This window comes from Acipenser ruthenus, chromosome 21 (assembly GCF_902713425.1).
Source record: "Acipenser ruthenus chromosome 21, fAciRut3.2 maternal haplotype, whole genome shotgun sequence".
NCBI lineage: Eukaryota > Metazoa > Chordata > Actinopteri > Acipenseriformes > Acipenseridae > Acipenser > Acipenser ruthenus.
In genome coordinates, this window is record NC_081209.1 from 23964494 (window position 1) to 23985613 (window position 21120).

A 21120-nucleotide genomic window follows, 5' to 3' on the forward strand; every position below is an offset into this window, starting at 1 on the left:
TTCAGTGTCTCCAAAACATTACAACCAAAACACAATTTAAAAACTGCAAAGGGAAAACTGCAGTCTGACGATAAAGTACATTTGTAGTGACTAATTCTAGATGGAACTTGGAAACCATAAGTATGTCTTATTTCATTATGTCTATGGTGAGTCATCGCTGTGAAACATCCCATAACATAAATCTGACAATATTAATGCTAATGCATTCCCCTAGTATGAGCAATTTCACAAGCAAGTGAAACATATAGGCTCATGCTACTTAGTTAAAGAGATATCACCAACACAGGCTAAAATACTGTGAAATATTATCAAAGGCTTATAAAAGTAAAATTAGACTTAAGGTCTACCGTAGACTTGTTACTTGTTGATATTATCTTTAGTGACAATATAAATATAGATTAAAATATAAATTAAACCCCATTAGAGGCAGGTGAAGAAACAACCCCTGGATACTCTAGACAGGCTTCTGAGAGACACACATCTAGAGGTGAAGAGGCTGTGCAGCGTTAATGAAAGTAGGCAAAAAACGTTTTATAAAAATATATATATATATAAATATATATATCCTCGACTGCTTACACATACATTTTTCTATTGAATATGCCCTGAAAATATCATCTGTAACCAGTATGACCTTGTTTGGCTTTCAGACTGCACCGATTAATTAGAAAAAGAAAAGGCCTCAAATGCTAAGCAACACAGATTAAAAACAGTCCTGGTACTCTGTACAGGTGACTATCCATCAGCCATTCTATACAGTTTTGTAAAGAGCACAGCAAACTGAACATTTAACCTTGACATTTAAGGTTCAGATTCCCAGTTACCGCATAATTAAGTGTATCGAGCCAGCTGGAGCCACACAAATTAACCTTCTTAGCCTCACAGCCTTCATTTCAAAAGTCAAGGCTTGGTATTTTTCTTACTCTTTTTATAACTGCTAACTAATATCCTATCACTGCTAATGATTTCTGTGCATAGATGAAGCTTTCTGTCAATGTCAAAACCCTAAAAGCAGCAGTGCTAATAACAGCTGCACCTAAAGCTGCAGGGTGTTCTAAAATCATCATCTACTGACTGTTTTACAAGCCGATCATTTGAAGTACTAGCTCTTGGCGTTTTGTTTTCAAAATACAAAAAAAAAAACTGCAGCACGACCCTTAACAGTAGATAGCATACGTTTCTTTTCTAGGATACCGCGCTGAGCAAAAGAAGTTTGTTTTTTTCCTCTTTAAAATCCTTTTAAAATTTGTGAAGAATGTTAGTGCTTAAGAAAGCTGCTGGACAGCGCAGGAAAGTGAAGCTCTGAAGAATGTATTGCCACGGTAATAGCAGTGCAAAATTCCTCAAGTTGCTAACCAATAAGCCTTAAAGAAATACATACCATTGTGCTTTATATTATTATTTAAAAAAAAAAAAAAAAAACTTTGTTGGTTATTTATCTTGCAGTTCTGTAGCCATATACATGTGCAATAAAACCATTTTTAAAGACAGATTCATAAAAAAAGTCATATATGGAAGTACAATAGCAATGTTATGAGTTCAGGCAGCATTTCTACAGGGATGAACCACAGCTGAATGTAAAGTGTACACATACCATTAACGAAGGCTTGGTTCATCTTTGTTTCATCACGTTCATGCTTCATTAATGATTTTGCAGAATGTCTTTGAAACATTTGATCAAAAGGTAAATGACTCTTAAATTCAACTACAGTAGTTGCACAGTGCACAGCTTAGTGGGTTTTTGTTTTTGAATGTTTCAACATTTACCAAGAATTAATCAGCAAATCCACAAATTATGAAAACGAGTTGTACACCTTCAGTTAAGCGGTCCCTACCACATATCCTCCTGCTTTCAAGATCACTCAACTACCCGCGTCTAACAGTGTAACCTGTCCAGACTTGAAATCATGATGCAACTGTGCTCAGCAATAAGCTGTCTCTGGGTGCAGTCAGCTGTTGCTCAGCTCTATCCCCGAGGGGCTTCCCTGTCCATTTAGGAAAAATGTGACTCTTCAAACATGCAGGATCAAGGTCTGTAAAGCAGAGGCAATGCACCATCATCTAGAAGTAAAGCTCACATTGCTTGAGTACAATCTACTATAAAAGCACTGACAGTTTGACACATTTTCAAGCTGGTTTTATTTGAAATGTGTTTGCAGAACCCTAGTGCAGACGTTGAGGACAAACCAATCTCAGTTTGTACCAGGCTGCGGTGTATGAACAGCACAGTGGAATCGTTCTAACACACTGGCCTCCATCCATGAGATCAGGTTTAATTCCATTCCAACTGATCAATGATCTTCAGAGTTCATTTCTGTTCAGCCCTTTGCAAACATCTGGTGTGGTGTAAAACCATTGCTACTGTACTAACAATGAAACAAAGTCAGTATGAACCTAATGCGTTCATGAGAAACGTTGCTGGCCACAGCATTTTCCCACTTGGAACTCACCTGCTTTGAATAATAAATAAGATAGACTTCTTATAAAAAAATGTCATTATATTTACTTGCTTCCTTAAATATTTCTATAATATTCAGTTGTCCTTTAAACGATCGCTGTACAAACACCTTCCAGGTCAAAGAGAGATCAATACAATGTGTGCAGTATATTTCATTTATTTTCCTTTTGATGTAACCTTCTTGGAAATTCAAACTCCCATGCTTACTCAATCGATTTTCATGGAATTTCTTATTTGTACCAACACTGTACTGTTTTGTGTCCAGCTGCAGTTTTTCTAACTGTTGTCAAAAAAATTTTAAGCATTTAAAATGAAGATTTAATGAAGTCTGTTTGCAGGGATGGAGGCCGTTGCTGTGTACAGGGATGGAGGCCGTTGCTGTGTACAGGGATGGAGGCAGTTGCTGTGTACAGGGATGGAGGCCGTTTCTATGTACAGCAATGGCCAAAAGTTGTGCAAGTTGTGCGGTGAAACGATTGAGAGGCCAGTAAGGTAGCCCGCTTTCCCACAAACACTTCCTGATCTCTATTTACCAATTTACACACTGTGGAAAAGGGGACGGGGTCCATGCATTAGTAATCATGTAGCAGCAGCAGCAGCAATCTGCTCAGCCCTGGTCCCATAGGCAGAAGGAGGCGGAGCCTCTACGTCTAATCAAGTGATGTGGACTCTACTGGGGCACCTGCATGGGAGAGACAGGATTACTCAACAGCTTTACTGCTTTACTGCTGTGATTCATGCCATTAATAACGTATTACTGACTATGAAAGTGCATATTTTATGTAACAATGTGTGATACAGGGGCATGAATTAATGTTTTACACTGAATCACATTTATTGTAGAAGGATTTCATCATGCATATGAAACAGGACAATTTGTGTGGATCATTCTCACACTTCACTTACTACCAGGGAATGTAAAACATGCAGGGCCAGCATCTATTTGTGATGTATCTTCTTTTGTTTATTAACTGATAACAGCTACAGTAGCTTACTGAAATATTGATAATTGTTTTATTAAAATGGGATTCAATCTGCCTAAAACAGGTTTCTGTAGTAATGTTTATCAAATGGGATCTGTTTTTATTTTATTATAGGTTCCAATATAATAACAAGGGCTTGAATTTTTCATTTTTTGTTTAGTTCAGGGTTTTTTTACATTTTTTATTAAAATTTGGCAATATTGGTTATTTTTAGTTATTAAAAATAAACCACTCCACTCTAACACATCAATTTTCAGTTTCTATAATAAATTGCATGTATGTTTCACTAACACATACACTGTGTTGAAGTGAGGATGTTCACATTTAGGATTCAGGCAATGTTGAACTCTGAATGCATTTTGAATCCAAGAATTGTGAGAAGTAACAGATTTCATTTTAGGCCCCATGCCCGCCCACGTATCTATCACACTACAGACTAGTTCATGGCGGGTTTTTTTCAGCCCACCCCAGCGTATGACTACACCATACTGTAGTTATTCATCTTGGCCAGCATACAAGAATCAGGGACGGAAATAAGACTCCCATTGCATAGCAGTTTGATCCAATCCTGGTTTTACTAGGAGGTTAATAAGACTCATCTGAGCTTGTAGGCCATCCATCCCCTGTAAGAAGTTATTTAAATGTTTTCCTAAGATTGAACATTCATCATGGTACTCTGATTACCGTTTGATATTTATGTAGCTATAATAATAATAATAATAATAATAATAATAATAATAATAATAATAATAATAATAATAATAATAATAATAAATTAGGCAGTTGTTGTACACAAGAAAATCTTTAATACGCATTAGTAGAAGCATCTGTACAGCAGTTTTATATTTACAATGACTTTTTCATTTCAGCACTGAATAAAACCTTTATTCTTACTGGTTTGTTTACAACCAGGTTTGTGGTCGTTAAGCCTGTTGCTAAGCAAATGACGCATTGACTTTCCTAGCGCATTACGTAGGTCCACAAAAGTGATGATTGGTCAGTAGCATGTCTTTGAAAGCTGTTTTCTTTATGTAGAAACAACAGTGAATTAGACATTATTAAAAAATAGATTGCCAAAACTCAGGTTTATCGGTTTTAAAAAATAAAAAAACAAATTTTCCAAAAAGGTCTTTGGGGGTGTTTTTTTGGTTATTATCGGTTAAAACTGAAAACTTCAAGCCCTAACAATAAAACTATTAACACAAAATTAACAACATTTGTTTATGTGTCAGTAAGCTGGCTGTTAATAAACTAAAAAAAGTGCCTTCTCAAACAAAGCATGGGCAAAGTATGACGTACTGACCTTGCGGGTTCAGGTTAGTATTAGACAGTAAACATACACTCCTTTGGTATCCTATTAGTGCATATAAATTGCAAAAGAAATGACCAGAGAATCCATCAACCCCTTATTAAAGCACAGTTAACATGCTTCCCTTTCCATGCTGCGAGATATCAATCAATTTTTATTTTATATAGCACCTTTCATAGTGGACCACCATCACAGAGTTTAAACAAATTCATTCCGTTTTTATCCTGTTATGTACTGTAGGTCTGCATCATTTTATAAGACAAGGCCTCACAACCCATGAAAGTGCAGAATGTTTAGTTTAGGCCTTAATATAGAACGAAAGCATCTTCTGCACGCTGCCTTATAAATACTGTATACATGAAACATTTCACTTTCATTGTACGTGTGTAGTGCAACATCATTCATTTGCTGTAGTACTGTAGCTATACCTTTCAAATTAACAAAATAACTTCTCCTTTTGCAGTAACAGTGTTGTGTAAAATTGCAACACTGTATTTTACACAAGCTAACTAACTGTTGCATCATCAGTTCTATGGTTTACAGTAGCTCCTGTTGAAATTAAGTTTGTCTATAATTGCGAGTGAATTCCATTCAGCCACAGTGCTTATTTTCTTTTTTTTATTCTATTCGTACGGCTTTGTACTTTGTCAATTCGTGTAATCCCAGTAACCACAAACAATGTGCGAGAGAGAAAAGGAATGTCTTAATGTCATGGTAGCAGGGAAGGTAAAACAAGGGGTTGGCATGTATTTGGACTGAAAACCGATTACCCACTCGTACTTTGTTCTGTTCTAAAACTGGGGGGGGCATATGTTCTTATTAAAAGCAGGTGTTAGATGGAGAGAACTCATTAAGAAATAACATATCTCTTAACATCGACCGTTCAAAATGTGCTGCACACTGCTTGGACCTCAAAAAGTATCCAGGAATCTCGTTGGGTTCAATTGAGCAGGTAACAGTGATAGCAACTGGCACAAACAGTCTAGAGAACTACTAAAAATGGCAATGCAAATATAATAGGCTAGTGCAAGTCATGCATGCACAGCACAGAAATTAAATTCTGGAAAACTTACAAGTGCGCTATTATGAAGTCAGAAAAAAAAATCTAGTCAGGGCGGGTCCAGGACAAAACAAAACAGCAGAGGCTGTGTGGTAAAGTGGTTAAAGAAAGGGCTTGTAACCAGAAGGTCCCCGGTTCAAATCCCACCTCAGCCACTGACTCATTGTGTGACCCTGAGCAAGTCACTTAACCTCCTTGTGCTCCGTCTTTCGGGTGAGATGTAGTTGTAAGTGACTCTGCAGCTGATGCATAGTTCACACACCCTAGTCTCTGTAAGTCGCCTTAGATAAAGGCGTCTGCTAAATAAACAAATAATAATAATAATAATAATATTAAACATGTCTAACTTCCTAAGACATGGCAAAAGAAAAAAAAAAAGGGTTGTGTTTCTGACAATGATCTAAAATTAAAATTAGCTGCTGGTACTTGTGCTCATGGGAAATTGAAGAGGCCAATTAGAAAGCTATGATCATCCACAACAGACTACATTATGAATTGGTTATGCAGGATTGCAAACTCGAAGGCCCTCTATAGACAAAGTGATTGGTGAAGGTCTCAGGAGTTTCACAGAGCTGGTGTCTGGCACACACACCGGGATTGGGTTACCAATTATCAGTGAATGTTCTGCTCCCCAGGATGAGCTGTGTGCTTTATAAACATAACTCCTTCAGTCCCACCTGATCTTATAAACACACTATATCAGAGACTTGGCCAGTTACACCCACAGCCCAGCAGCCGTCAAGTGGCTAACTAGGATCTAGCATCTTAAATACTACACTTCCTTGTCCTGACAAACCGAAGAGGCAGCGCTCCGTGTAAACCTGTGGAGTCGTCCATCAGACAGGAAACACCTGAGCCAGCTAAACAACAACAAACAGATACAGGGGACAGGAGCAGAGGTTTATACTGAATATATCGACGCAACGACAAGCTCAGTAACTCTTTACCTAAATCCAAGCAATATTGAGAAATAAGAAATTAACACCAGAGAATAGCTGTTTGGTGTTTTCTGTTGCATTACTTTCAATAACTATACATTTCAAAATCATAAAAAAGGTTACACATCTAAATATTGCCAACCAAACATGTTTTATAACCTAAAAATATCTAATGACACTCATAATTGCCCTTTTTTAAAAAGTTGAACACTTACTTTTAAGAACATAAAATCCAACTCTTGGTGCATCCTCAGGTTCTTGCAGAGCACTATGTCATTCTAAGACTTACAGTAGAAGATTGTGAAGTGCCTTCTGCACACGAAATTCAGCCAGCTCACAGAAAATGGATTGGACAGGATAAAGTCACACTTGATGAAAACCGTCCATGGTAGCACAGAGGAGCCTATATTTTGTTCTAGCAGGAGGTCAGTTTCACAGCAATCTAAAGCATAACTCTGACTGGGTGTTGAATCTGTACTCGATGTAGATACTTCACTGGTGTTTCTGCTTCTTTCCTTACATGCACAAAGAGCAGAGTGTATTCTAATCAGTTACACAGCAAGGAAAATTACAAATACTGCTGGTCTTATGACCATGTCTGGTCTATTTGATTCTAGATTATCAACAACCCTCTGGGCACATTTATGTTTAAACCCATACAAATCGAAACATTTCTTTCTGAACTTTAGATTTCTTGGAAACTGCATTAGTTCAGAAAGAATAATCAGGTACACAGTAAAGTACATCACAGAAAGAAGGAGGATTTCCTTGGGCCAAACTGCACAAGCGCTCTGTCATTTATGCAAATACACAGCTGTCTGTTCTATCTTTTGTTCTAATATCCCGCCCCTTGGCAAAATCCAACCAACACCTGACCACAGTGATCCTTTTTTAATTTAGCAGCTCTGTGGAAGCAAACATACTAACATGGTCGACTGTAATAAGTTTCGATGGTGCACTCACAGGTGTCCTGTTTAAATGATTAATTAGCTAAACCTGCATTGTAAATACACAACATATTGAAAGCTGAGCAACAAGACTGGCATCACTAATTGATGCACTACACGTGTAGTGACAAGGTGTGATAGACAGACAGGCATTTGGACATACATCCTCCAGACACCCCAAATTACACTTGACAGCTAATGCTAAAGCAGGTCCTTAGCTATAGCCACTATTATCCCATCACCAGAAACAAGCATCTCCATAATGTATCCTTTCCAAGGCAGTGATGAAACTGGATTAGAGAATAATATATAGCCTAAATGCCCAGTGAAGCTCACTGTCTATTGTGTCTGAGGTTTTAAAGTCATCTTTACTTCGATGTCTTGCAGCAACAGGACTGGAGTAGTATGTTACCTTGGCAGCCAGTTTATTGGTCCCAAGTGCTTTCTTGGCTTTCTCTGGCTGCTAAACCACCCTTCTCTAGAAAACTAAGACAACAATAATGAAGGCTACTGTAGAAACTGTGTGGTAGACAACTTACTCGTTATCCTAGACAACTAGCATAGCAGTCTAGAAGACTCACAGATATTAGCTCACTGAATCAAAAAAGGATGGAGTCTCAGGTGACTACAGTAGCATCACAGTAGCCTTCAAATTAAGAGAAAAAAAAATAATGAATTAGGCTTCTAATGTTGCATCCCTGATACTTTCCACTGCTTTATGTTAACCTAATACGAGTTTTAAATGTATTTTAAAAGGCAGGTAAATGTATCCAGTCTTCCTATGTTGTTTACTGTAACATAAGTACAAATATGACGGAGGCTGTATTGTATTGTATTGTATTCTATTGTAATTGGTTCTTTGAAATGTATATGTTATTCACAGCTAAGCTTTGGCACACGCTGACCATTATATTGAATCAAGGTTCCATGTACAATAGGCATTTATGTGCCAACCTTCTATGAGTCTGAAACCAAATTCAGTTTCAGCTCTGCTTCCCTTCCTGGAAATATAAATCTGCAGAACACGTTATTCAAAAGGACAGACTGCTTGTCCCTCATGTTTCTGCTTGCCTCAGGCTTGCATCATCTATGCTGGATGCCTCTTTGTGGTGGGGAGCTGGGGGTTGTGTAAGATGAGGATTGCTCTGCTACATCCCAGAGCAGACCAGATACAGTCCTGCATCTTCATGATGTCATTTCCCTTCCCTAGGAAATGCTTGAAGCAGGTGACCTGAACGCCTTTAGAAACAGCCAATCCTAACAATAAAGCTGTTTAAAGATAATGTTACGTTATGTATGATACGGTTGTTAAAGCTGCATGTGTTTGTCACATGTTGACCACACGCAGATTTGTCCTTTTTGTTGCACTTTATCATTTTTTATTTGAAGCTACTGTTGTTTTCTATATGTTTGTCCTTGTTGCTTCAAAAAACGATATTAAAACCCTAATGAATGACCAGTACGTTTTCTTCTGAGGGTAATATTCTTTGCAGCATCCAGTCAGTGTACCTTGAAGAACAATGAAAGAAGCAATTCATCTAACCAAGTAATTAGTTGCTGGCTTGAAAAAAAAACAATAAGCATGAATAATAAAGCACTGTTAACGAGGATATCACCACATTAAGACTGAGACGTTTCCTGTGTGGGCTACATAAAGTCCAAACAGTTTAAAACCACTGTATAGTTTCTATTTCACAGGTCATTAACTGCAGCAGATTTTTCACACTTGGCTTTGTTTATTTTTTATCTCCACAGTGTCTCATTCCACTGCAGCTATATTGCCACTTGCGAGAATACAAAACAATTAGGGAAAAAAAAAAAAACTACTCCAAACCTTGCTTGAATATTCACAACCTCATTTTAGTTTAATATACAATATGTACAAACAGGGTTGGACAACACGTCATGTGTCTGCCATACAGTAACACTCTTACTGGGACATGATGCACTATGTCAAGTCTGCAAGCTCCTTCAATTTTTCTGGATGGATTTGTCCTAATACCTCAAGCACTACTGCCTTTTTATCGTGGGGTAAGGGTTGGATCAACAGTGAAGGCAGTTCTCTACTCTGTATAGACTGTTTTTTGTGAAACACCTGTAATTTATGTAGTTGAGAAGTCAGAAGCATCGCCAACTGAATGCAAACCACCAACTTTGTATTCAAGTCTATCAAGCTATGCTGTCTAAGCCATCGTTACTGAAAATTGATTTGAGAGATTCTGAATTTACATATTACATGTCAGAAACTGTTAATTTGAAGGACTTCCCATTAACACTAAATCACGTGCTACATAGTGCAAGTGTTTCTCATTTGCTTGTCCTTCCTTTATATCCTGAACAATGAAAAACACAAAGCAAGGATAAGATTCACTTTCCTTTTTCCTGTGAGTGCTGTGTATAACCTTTTGTTTACTGATGTTGCCAGTGGCATAGAGGTTTAAAGGAAGCACAGTGTGCCTTTAAATTTCAGAACTACAACATTGCTCTGTGGCATCTGCTGACGCTAGGGGAGGGTCCGGGGTACCACCTCTTTTGACATTACCAGCGGCCAAAAACTGGAGCATGCAGTATTATTAACAATACCCCCTGCCCCCCGCCCCCCTTTTTTTGTTTTTACTGAAACTATCAATAAGACATTTACCAAAAACAAAAAAGATAACCATATATGTGTGTAACAGCACCCAGTGACAAAACACACTGCACAGCTCCGTTAAACAAACCGAATCAATTCATGTAAACTGCATCAGTCTGACACAGCAGGGAAACCAATCAAGAACTGATACCATTCATACAGTACGCTACAACCCGCCAAGGAAATAGCTTACAGTATCCCATTTAGGAAGGGCTATAATAATAATAATAATAATAATAATAATAATAATAATAATAATAATAATCTGGTTACATTTCATATCCATTGTTTTGTTTTTTGTACAAGTGTCTGTGAATCTAACTACACACAAACCTTTCTTATGCACAAATCAAATGCTGTAATTAAAATCATGTAGATAACACATTTGCATATACAGCAGTCATTAGGAAACATCAATAGCTGGTTTCTATACACTAAAGAAGCATTTTTCTGTACAGTACCACATAGTGCCCATTTTGCCCCTGCCAGATCCCGTATTCTTCATTCAACTAACACAGTCTGCGTCTTGCAAACACTGTATAATCAGTAAACAGCATCAGATGAGCCTCAAAACGCAGCCATTCTAAAAATACAACCTTATTAAACTGTGTTGTATTTGTTCGTTGACAAAAGTCTAAATAAGACCGCAGAAAAATACAAAATAAATCACCATTTCGTGTAAAATATTATTAAATAATATTGCATTGGTCCACATTTTGGAAAATGTGACCTTGCTTTACATTCTGCATTGTCTGCACATTTTTAATATTGACAGTTTTCTCCAAAGCAGTATTTATATCAGTGGCGAATATTGCCGACAATAACCGAATACAGTGTACTGTAATTCAGTTAGAAGATGTTTATATTATCTTCTTTCTGCTTTTATTTAGTTTAGCACAAATACCTGGAAATGTACAATTTTTTCATCCTCCTGCAGCATCTGAAGGACACAGATTTCATGGGAGTACCATTTTGTCAAGGGGTATATGTCAAAAAAACCGCAACTTCTGCACTGACCCTTTCAACGTGAACATAACCTGTACCATACATCACTGCAAAATCTGAAGCTATATAACACTACAGTAAAATAAAAGTATATCATTCATTCATTCCACATCTGCCCCATTGTTCTTTCTGGCGGCACAGTTATTTCTCATTCACAGCATTATTATGCAAAACTAAATAGACAGCTAAACCTACGTTCATATATATATATATATATATATATATATATATATATATATATATATATATATATATATATATAACCAACATCAATTCATATGCAAAATCAGCAACTGCAATCAGAACACCGCATTACTTAGATGATCATGTTACATGAATGCACATTTTCCACGGTATTACCTTTGTGTACAGCTCAGACGCTGCCATGATGATCTCTCCTGCGTTTCTGTAATCTAGACTAGCACAGCATTGAGATGAGCACGATTTTCTATCAGGATTACTTGAAGCCGATGCTGTGTATAAATCCGTGCAGCGGAGACAGGAGATCTCAAGCAGAGATAGCAATCGCCATGATACCTGAAAGTCTTGCTATTTTGGTGTCTCTCTCTGTGCATTGTGGGTATGAAGGATGGAAGGGTTCAGTGAAAATTTTATGTATCGCCTTGGATTGGAATTGATTGCAAGGGCAGTCTGCCTCCCAGCGGCTAAATTGTGATTTACTTCGTAACAAATTCCTCATGTCAAATGATTAACCACCGGTATGGACAAGAGAATGAACGAAGTCAAACGGTGTAGTGTACGTAAAACTGCAGTGTTTTACAATTATGTTTAATGTATACAGAAATATAACAGCCTTCTGTGCTTGGATCATGCGCGACTAGAGATCAGACCATTCTGACTTCTTAAATAAATGTAAATACCGATATAAAAACCTTCCCCAGGGGGAGGGCAGTGCCGTTTGCAAACTGCATGTTTCAGACCATGTATTAGAAAATACCGGTAATTCACTACTCCAACAATGACTGGGGAGTTAAAAATGTACATTTCAAAACATTGTCCATTTTCCACGTGTTTGTTTTGATCTTTTAAAATCTGACTCCTGACTTGTAGTTTTCTTTTTAGTCAGCAGAGGGAGATTCAAATAGCTGACAAACTGCACTGCAAATGCAGACTTGACAGATAATTCGAAACCTACAGTGAAAGTGTGACAGTGACAATACAAAAGAAAGAACGCTTTTTTGGAGCGACAGACGGTTTTTCTGTCAGGCTCCTGTCATACGTTGTAAAAGCGGGCCTTCAAAAATAAAAAAACACATGGCTTCTTTAACCTCCAGAATGTCTGCTTCTTTTAAATATTTCATAGAAATAGTGTATTTTTGATTAAATCACATATATTCTACAACTACCTGCCGTAAATACAATTGTGTCCATTTTAATTGCATCACATGAGATAACAGTGTTTGCCATTGCGGTAAATAAACAGGGAAACCCTTTGGAACATCAGTCTGAAAAAAAAAAAACCCTACAGGTTTCACAACCGTTGGTAATTTGTCAGTTCGTGGGTTTAATTTGACTGAATAAGCTTTATAAATGGAATGGGATTAAAACATTACTATAGTATTATTATTGGAATTATATAACCATCAACCATTCATCTTCAGTTATTATTAAATCCGGTTAGGGAAAATCATATATAGGGTCAAAGTACAGGGTCAGCAATCCATTCAGTTGGCTTAAATGAATATGATCATTCCCATGTGAAATAAGCAAACAACATGGATAGTTGATGCTCTCTAAATTGAGTTGTGAAAGGGAAACTCTCATTCCATAAGGGGTGTGGTCTTGCCAGTTCACATTTTCCAGACTACTTCGCTTCTTAATATATCTAAATAAGGCATCAGGATAAAATGCTCTAGAATTATGGGAAAGCTGGGACCAATTACATTCAGTATGAAAAATAACCATACACTAGAAATATATCGGGAAATGTAAATCAGTGGTATCAACAGTGGCATTTAGCAAAAGTGCCACGCTGTCTCTACACTGCAGTCATTTGTGGTGCATTTGATAGCTAAAGGTTGTACTAGTGTGTACAGTACTGTATGTAATGGGATGCCTATGCGTCTGTAGATATAGTAAGACACGGAAAGAGAATTGTTGAAGTAAAGCTAATTGAAAAAAGCCCAATGTACAAAACATACCAATTCCATACTAAGTGAAGAAAATTGAAGTTATTTTAAAAGTATGACCTTAAAAAATGGAAGATACATTTCCCTATATTTGCTATTAATCTACAACAGGATAAAAGGCAAAGGGGAGTTTGTTTAAACAAAGTAGACCTTTTGTTTCTCAGTTAATTATATTGATTTGATAATAGCCTTTGTTAATCTTTTCAGGTTAATTAATTTCTGCACAATGAACAGTGAATGAAAGAATTGAACTGTAACTATTGTATGTGCCTTTCACACTACCATTCAGATTCCATTTTCTACAGAATTAAGAGTAAACCCAGAAAACTAAAGCTCAATCTCTATGCAAAGTGTACTAAAAATATTATGCTCAGAAGAAATGTTAATTTTCAAAACGCTGTAATACTCTATACTCATCCGTACACATTATGTCTTCAGAACATGAGCTAAAAATAATGAAAACGAAGCTCTCAATAATCTCAAACGCCTCCCCTATCTGCCTCCAAATTCCAATTGACTTAAATACCATTCTCTCATATCAACTGTCTTAGGACTAGTTTATTTATAGATTTTCCCCATTCCCCAATAACTTCTCCACACAGTGAACCATGATATACTGTAACTGATCCTGCTCCAAGAAAAAATATAATTAACTGTTGGGTTGGATACAAAAATCATAACCACAGCAGTACCATCCTTTATATTCATTATAATTTTCACATGAATAAGCACATTGGGATCTGTATTCCAATATGTACTTGCGCTAATGAGAAATAAATACAAGTTTCTATTTAGACATTGTCCAGGTATTTAAACCTAAATCACATTCTATATAGATTGCATTCTGTACTTCTAATCAAGAACACCCCTGAAATGACCCATGCAGCATTTGCATTTTTTTAATTTGCCTGTATAAACCCCCATTTTTTTTTTTTTTTTTTTTTATGTATAGAGCATGCTTCTCTTATCACCAACTTTACGCTTGTAGTCTGTATTGTCATCAGAACCTATGTTGATGTGACCAATAGATAGATAGATAGCTACAATGGTTAATAGACATACAACAGATGTTCAAATTTCAAATGTTTTGTGTAAGGCGCATTCTGACAGTCAATTGTTCAGTTCTGATTATAAGAGAAATGTGAATTATACTCTGCCACAAAATGTGTTGAGGCTTCCACACAGGATACTGAAGGAGCTTGTGCATGATAACCTGTAGCCCTATACCAGGCATTGCTGAAATATGCCTGAATTAAGTAATATTAAGATGTTTTGATGTAATACTTTTTTACAAAGATATGAGTAATAATGCAATAACCACGTTAATGAAGCCTCTTAAAATAACATTTCATTGCCCATTGTTACATATGCCAAATTACGACCCACGACCCAAACACAGACACCAATTTTGGTCTGCAAGGATCATTTTTGATAGCCACAATATTTGGGGGAATATTATTTCTTGGTCACAAATTGCATTACCTGTAATACATTAAAATCAAAACAGGCATACACTACAATTGCCTCAAGCTACAGGTATTCAGCGTTGACAGGTAAGTGTACAATTCATATATCCCAGTGCAAAGAAATTGCCAGTATGTTTGACTACCAAGGTAAACATTCATCCAAGGTTCCATATTGTAAAAATAAACAATATCCAGAAAAAAATAAAGCAATTGGAACACATTTGTGCAAAACTATTTTATTTACAAAAATGGCACAAAAGTGACTGCACAGTCTATACACATGCACACTTCAAACATTTCCTTTAGTGAGCTACCAACTACAAAACCTAAAATGATACAGGTTTAAATAGGTAAGGAGTTTTCAGCACACATTCAGCACTAGGTTCACGTATATATTTTTCCAGGATGGACAAATATTGCCCAACAACATATGCAATTGATAAAGCCGAATGAGGTTTAAGGCCATTTTAAATTCAAGATTTGAGGCAAGCAGACACCAACCTTTCACAACCCAGTTCATTTTCACACATGCTTTTTTTTTTTTTTTTTTTAAGCAATCTGTGTAGTCCATTCTTTTATTTTTTATATAAAACAAAGAATATAGCAGTAACAATGGAAAAATTAAGCATGGACATGACTGAAGATTATATTAAATAATTCAAGCACACTACTTCATTTAGATGAAGGCTATAAGGAATGATACAGTAAAAATGTAAAACCTTCTAAAATGTCAATTCCTGCCATCACTCCTACACTAGGAAATAGTTAATATGTACACTTCTTCACCCAAAACTACAGTATACTTAAGCCACCAAAACTTTTGCAAGTTTGTGGGTCTCACTGACATTTTTTTTCTTCAGCAGTCATTCCAGGTACTACACACTTTTGTAATTCCTCCACAAGCAGCACTATTAACTGGAATCTGCCTACTCGTCAGCCTTTCCAAATGACTTTAGTGTAAAATAAAGTTAAGAGATGAATAGGGACAATAATAAGGGTGAAAAACAGGAATGAGAAGAAAAGGGTGCACTGTCATATCTTATAAATCAACCAGCCAGCTTGCTGGCAACCAGGGAAGGTTTTCTCTGAGGCAAGTCTTGTGGAGTGGGGATGTGGTCTCCAGTGACCTCAGCTTTCTCAGTGGTAGCTGTCGGCAGCTGTTTGTTCTTCATCTTGGCCTTAGCCATATTGTAGTCACCAGAGTCAAAATATTTTTGCTGCAAAATACAAATAAGTCAATACAGTTATTCAGTACAGGCCAATGTTAAACCCCAATAGTAGTAAATTAAAATGCCAGGTTTGTTTTTTACCAAGTTTTTTTTTATTTTTTTATTTAATTTATATTATATATATATTATATATATATATATATATATATATATATATATATATTTAAAAAAAACCCTCCTAAAACAATTTGAAATACAATGACTAAAATGTATAGCGTTTCATACACTTAAGATATACAGACTGGCTGTTTGTAGAACACTGAGGTTTTATATCCCCCATCCCCCCCCCCTCCTCAAGACCAATATAAAGCAAGCACCATGAAAGAAGTGGATTAATTTATTAAACATTAAGGTTAATTCTAAATCTAGATCTTGATACAATACTAATTTCAACAATTTATGCTACTGCAAGTTGCGAGAGCATTCACTAGCTAAGAATTAAAGCCACTGTACTTTAGGTAAAATGTCTTCCAACTTCTTTTAGGTATCATAACTCATACACAGAGTTTACACATTGGATCTAAACAATTACACACACACACTTAAATCGTTCTGCCCCTCCCACCCCCCGCCCCTGCCTCCCACACCCCCGCCCCCCACACACACCATTCCTACCATACTCCATTTAAAAAAAAAAAAAATTGTAAAAATACCCCTTTCTGAAGTCTTTTCCTTAAAAGATCAGAGCCACCCGGCTTTGAACCAAGATGAGGGTATCTAGCTTTCAGCTTGGCTTCTTCTACCTTTTCAGGGCTGACCACTTTGTCCTCCATTTCCTTAAAAATAAAACATCAATTATAATTTGAACCTCAAGCATTTAAAAAGGCATGAATAGAACCCAGCAAGGTGGATCATCAGAGCAGAGCTCGACTAATGGATGAGATCATCATGTCCTCACTGAAAGGACAGCTTGAAAGAGGAAGAGCCCATAGCTTGTTTTAAAAAGTCCATTAAAAAACAAAGTTATTTTTACAGTTTTGATGCAGTTTAATCTCTGCTGACCTTGTCTCTAATCAGATGGGGCAGGTACTGTCACTGCACACAAAAGGAGTACTAAAGCTTGCTTCAACTCATCCCATCCAATTCTAATGTTAGACTTCAACAGCGGAAACCGATTACTACAGCATAACTGTGTTACTTCATGCTTCATCAATGTGCATTTTCTTCAGAAGGTATTCCATTAAACCCTTTCATGGCCACCTTTGATCAAGACCAAGAAGCATCAAAGAGCTTTCTATGAATACCCAAGGTTTGACACTGCATAAATAATTTAGAAGTGATTGGTGCATCTACTTAAAGCTTGTACAGCAACAACAGCACTCCCACATACCACTAAATCAGACCCAAAACAGTCTAGGAATAGAATATTTCTATTGCAGCTATGCAGACAGCACGAATATAAAAGCCCCCTATCAATGTTAACTGACCAAGAGGCTTACCTTTTAATAAACAAATGGATCTTTCTGTAATTGGGGCAAGCAATTCACTTCTATTTGTAAATGTAACTGTAAAGTAAAGTTCTTGGTACAGTAATATCTTAACATGTGGCAGGAGACATGGTCAGAATGACAGAGCCAAACAACTGAAGCATTTGTGTCTGATTAAAAAAAAAAAAAGAATAAAGTCTCTGTGAAAAGGCTAATGTTTTAATCAAAGACTATTCATTGAGAGAAAGCACTGCCAAACACCAAGATACTGAACGTCAAGCAAGGATAACTACTTTTCATATTTCGCAAGACAGTAAATACCTTATTTTAATTTGTGGGTCTCTAGACTCTATGGTATCTGAAGAGATATTGTTTAAGTCTTGCATTAGTTAGAGGTTATTACATTGTATAGGACTTCACTTAGGGCTTTAGCAGAATAAATGAACAGAAATCAATAGTGGTAGAGATCCCCAGCGATATTCTTTTGAGAGCGCTTTTAAAAGACTTGCATGCTTATGTTAATAACAAATCCGACCTCAAGCAAGGACCTGCATGAAGCAAACAGAAGAAATCCATAATGATTTGAATGTAGAATTTCAGATTCTAGATAACACTGCTTAAACAGTGTTCAAATATTAAGCTGGCTGAAATGTTTCAGAAACAAATGCAATTACTTTTTGTTTGCAGGTTCTTCCACTAGTTATAATAGCCATACCCAAACCCAATGAGCCAACACAAAGTATTGGTGAAGTATCACACCTTTGTCCCACTCAGACAATCCAGTTTTCCTTTCTCAGTTTCAGTGGGTGTGACAAGCTGTAGCTATTACAGTATTTTCAATGATTGGTTATACTTTTTTACTTTAACCTTTTTTGATTCATGCAATTTAACATGGGAAATAAATGGGGATTCGTCATGGTGTTACTATCCGTGGTAATTCTACACGTTTGGCAGTAGCTGGAATTGATTAACGGATAGGTTAATGTTGGAAATATCTGCTCTAGAAGCATTTTTACTTGAGAAATATTTTCAGCTAAATATTCTACTGCATGCAATACAGGTAGCATGGGCCGTTCTAGTTCCTGATGCTGTCAAGTACATTTGGAAGTTCACAATAATCTGCTTTCTAAAATAGCACAATGATCAGTTTGCCGCCCATCACTGTATAACAGTACATCTTTACGTGACTATTTTGCAGAATAAACTGCACCCTGGATTAATCATCAATGTGATTACGCGTCGGGTTAGTTTCATAATAAAGTCTAGCTTAATTGAGCATTGAGTCTTAATACTTCCGATGAGCTTGAATCAGTAACCGATTTTCAGTGACCTTGGTTTCAAAACAATGCATTTTTCTTAAAACGCATAGGCATTTCACCGTTTATTACCACAACCAACAACACCATAGTTTCAATGCATCGAGCAACAACAGAAATCTAATGCGGCGACATTTTTGCTGGTAATAGACCAAGCCCAAAACGGCGGTGTCACATCAAATTACTCGGTACTGTACTGTATTTGTATACCGGGGATCCGGACACAATCATGTTTCACCGTGTTCTGGTGAACCAGGCCCTCCCGTCTGTGGAGCAAAACAAAGTTTAAACCGTCCATCATTTTAGATATAAAAATACCACCACCCAACCAGAGATTAATATCATCGTATATGAATACAACATATTACAAACGCTCAGGCATTAAATCTGAATTATATAATAAACTCAAACCCCACGCGGGAAGACATTCTCAGTCCGTATCCGCTTCATGCTTGATTTGGACTGACTGAATGACTTCACAACACAGTGCATGCAGACCGACTCAAAAAAACAACCACTCCGTCTCACACATAAATACTAGTCCTAAATCTGTATTACCCGCTGCTCCTCGGTTGATGCCTCTTCGATGGTCTTCGTTCCTTCAGTTTCATTTGACATGACTGTAAATAAATGGGAATAAACAGCAAACCAAAGCCGTTCTCACTACTACCCCCTTCTCCCTACAGTCTATCTGTACCAAACACCTCCTCCCGCGGAAAGATGGCGGCCGGTTTAAGACGTCATTTCCATCTGGATTTTACAAACTTAATTTTGTGTTTTATTCGCGGGGGGGAAGCAAAATGACATTTTTTACATGCATCGTGTATAATTACACGTAAATAGGGGTGTATATCGTATTCTATATATGTTCCATAGTATTTTACATTTTGATAGAAAATTGTAGTTTGTTACGCGAAATGTATTATGGGAAATGTAGTTTTGCTGGTGACCTTTTTTTTTAACCCCCAATTATTTATTTTTACCAATGTAGAAATTACAGTACAAATGAGTGACATATTGGAAAGGAACATAAGAACAAGAAATACAATAGACATTACCAGGGGGTGATACATTACATTCAGATTGCATTTAACATGACATGTTAAGGAGATGAATAACATGAAGAAATTATAAACCGTTTAACCCCATTAAACAAAAAGGAATTGCGTTCACAAATCATGTGACTTACATGCTAGTTTAGAGATTGTACATCACGTTTTATCTCATGAGTAAAGGCTATGACCAAAGGCTTCAAGCTTCCCCATTTACATTTGCGAATAAAAAAATGTTGCTAACAAAATAATAAGATTTACAATAAATAAAATATCACTATTACAGGTTGCATTAAAATACCATATAATGCCATCATAAATAAAATCTGGCAGTTCTGAAATTGTTATAGACAACCAAGTATGAATTCCATTCCAAAACGGTTTAGTACAAGGCCAGGAATAAAGGTTGGGTAAGTAGGATTAACTTTACAATACTGACGTGAACCTCTAATGAGAAGCTCTAAAGCATTGAGTATAGCTTTAATAATTTTATTTATTGTTTGTTAGTAATTAAGAGATTGAATTTGTGCAGAAAATCATTATAAGATAGATATAAACCCTCAGAATCCAGTAAATCACTTTGATAACAATGGTTTGATAACAAATATAACATTTTGTCATCAAACCATTCATTTTTAAACACCGATTTCTTGTTTATTTAGATCACTGTTATTCCATAGCATTGAGTTGTGAGGTGAGAAACTGTGACCAATTTGCAATATACCAATGCCTGTTTGTAATAGATCAATTAATGGAAAGATTGCTGATGCCTTCCTGATTTCTGTCAGCTAGTTAGAAATGGAGGAGGGGGCTGCTCAATAGTGTAGCTTCAAAGATTGTTCAAAGTGAAGACAGCAGCTTAAGCAATGACACTGGTAAAGAGTAAGACAATTGATTTAGAACCTTAGTGACTACACCTTTAGCATACCAGCCTCTTCCAACCTCCTTAATAGAAGCTGTTTTCAGAGCTACCATCCAGGTATTCCATTTAATGGTCCTGATCATACCCTCTCAATCCCAGCTATATGCACTGGTTATTTTCCCCAGTCTAGCATTAATGTTCTGCTTTATACAGAAGCTTGCATCACACCACAAGTTTATATATCACAGTCTTACGTCACTGACCACTGGGGAGGTGTGGGAGGAAG

At 36.6% G+C, this 21120-nt stretch overlaps 2 protein-coding genes across 8 annotated transcripts in view; both read right to left on the reverse strand.

The window, feature by feature from the left end:
- Nucleotides 1-11915, reverse strand: part of LOC117429245 (unconventional myosin-Va-like) — a 68339-nt gene extending 56424 nt beyond the window's left edge. For 4 of the 7 annotated variants that reach the window (XM_058995159.1, XM_058995158.1, XM_058995157.1 and 1 more), the window contains exon 1: nt 11693-11914. In XM_058995159.1, the coding sequence (XP_058851142.1) occupies nt 11693-11719 (27 nt within the window). In that variant the 5' untranslated portion in view covers nt 11720-11914. Of the gene's footprint in view, nt 1-11692 lie in introns of all 7 variants that reach the window. The other 3 variants (XM_058995154.1, XM_058995156.1, XM_058995153.1) reach the window with 1 other exon arrangement.
- Nucleotides 11916-15168: 3253 nt separating this feature from the next.
- On the reverse strand, nt 15169-19649 carry LOC117427712 (cAMP-regulated phosphoprotein 19). Its single transcript, XM_034045937.3, has 3 exons — nt 19479-19649; nt 16831-16953; nt 15169-16165 (listed from the first exon to the last, which is right to left on the reverse strand). Exons 1-3 carry the CDS (start codon nt 19536-19538, stop codon nt 15995-15997), a joined length of 354 nt encoding a protein of 117 aa, XP_033901828.1. The 5' UTR covers nt 19539-19649; the 3' UTR covers nt 15169-15994.
- Nucleotides 19650-21120: the final 1471 nt, after the last annotated feature.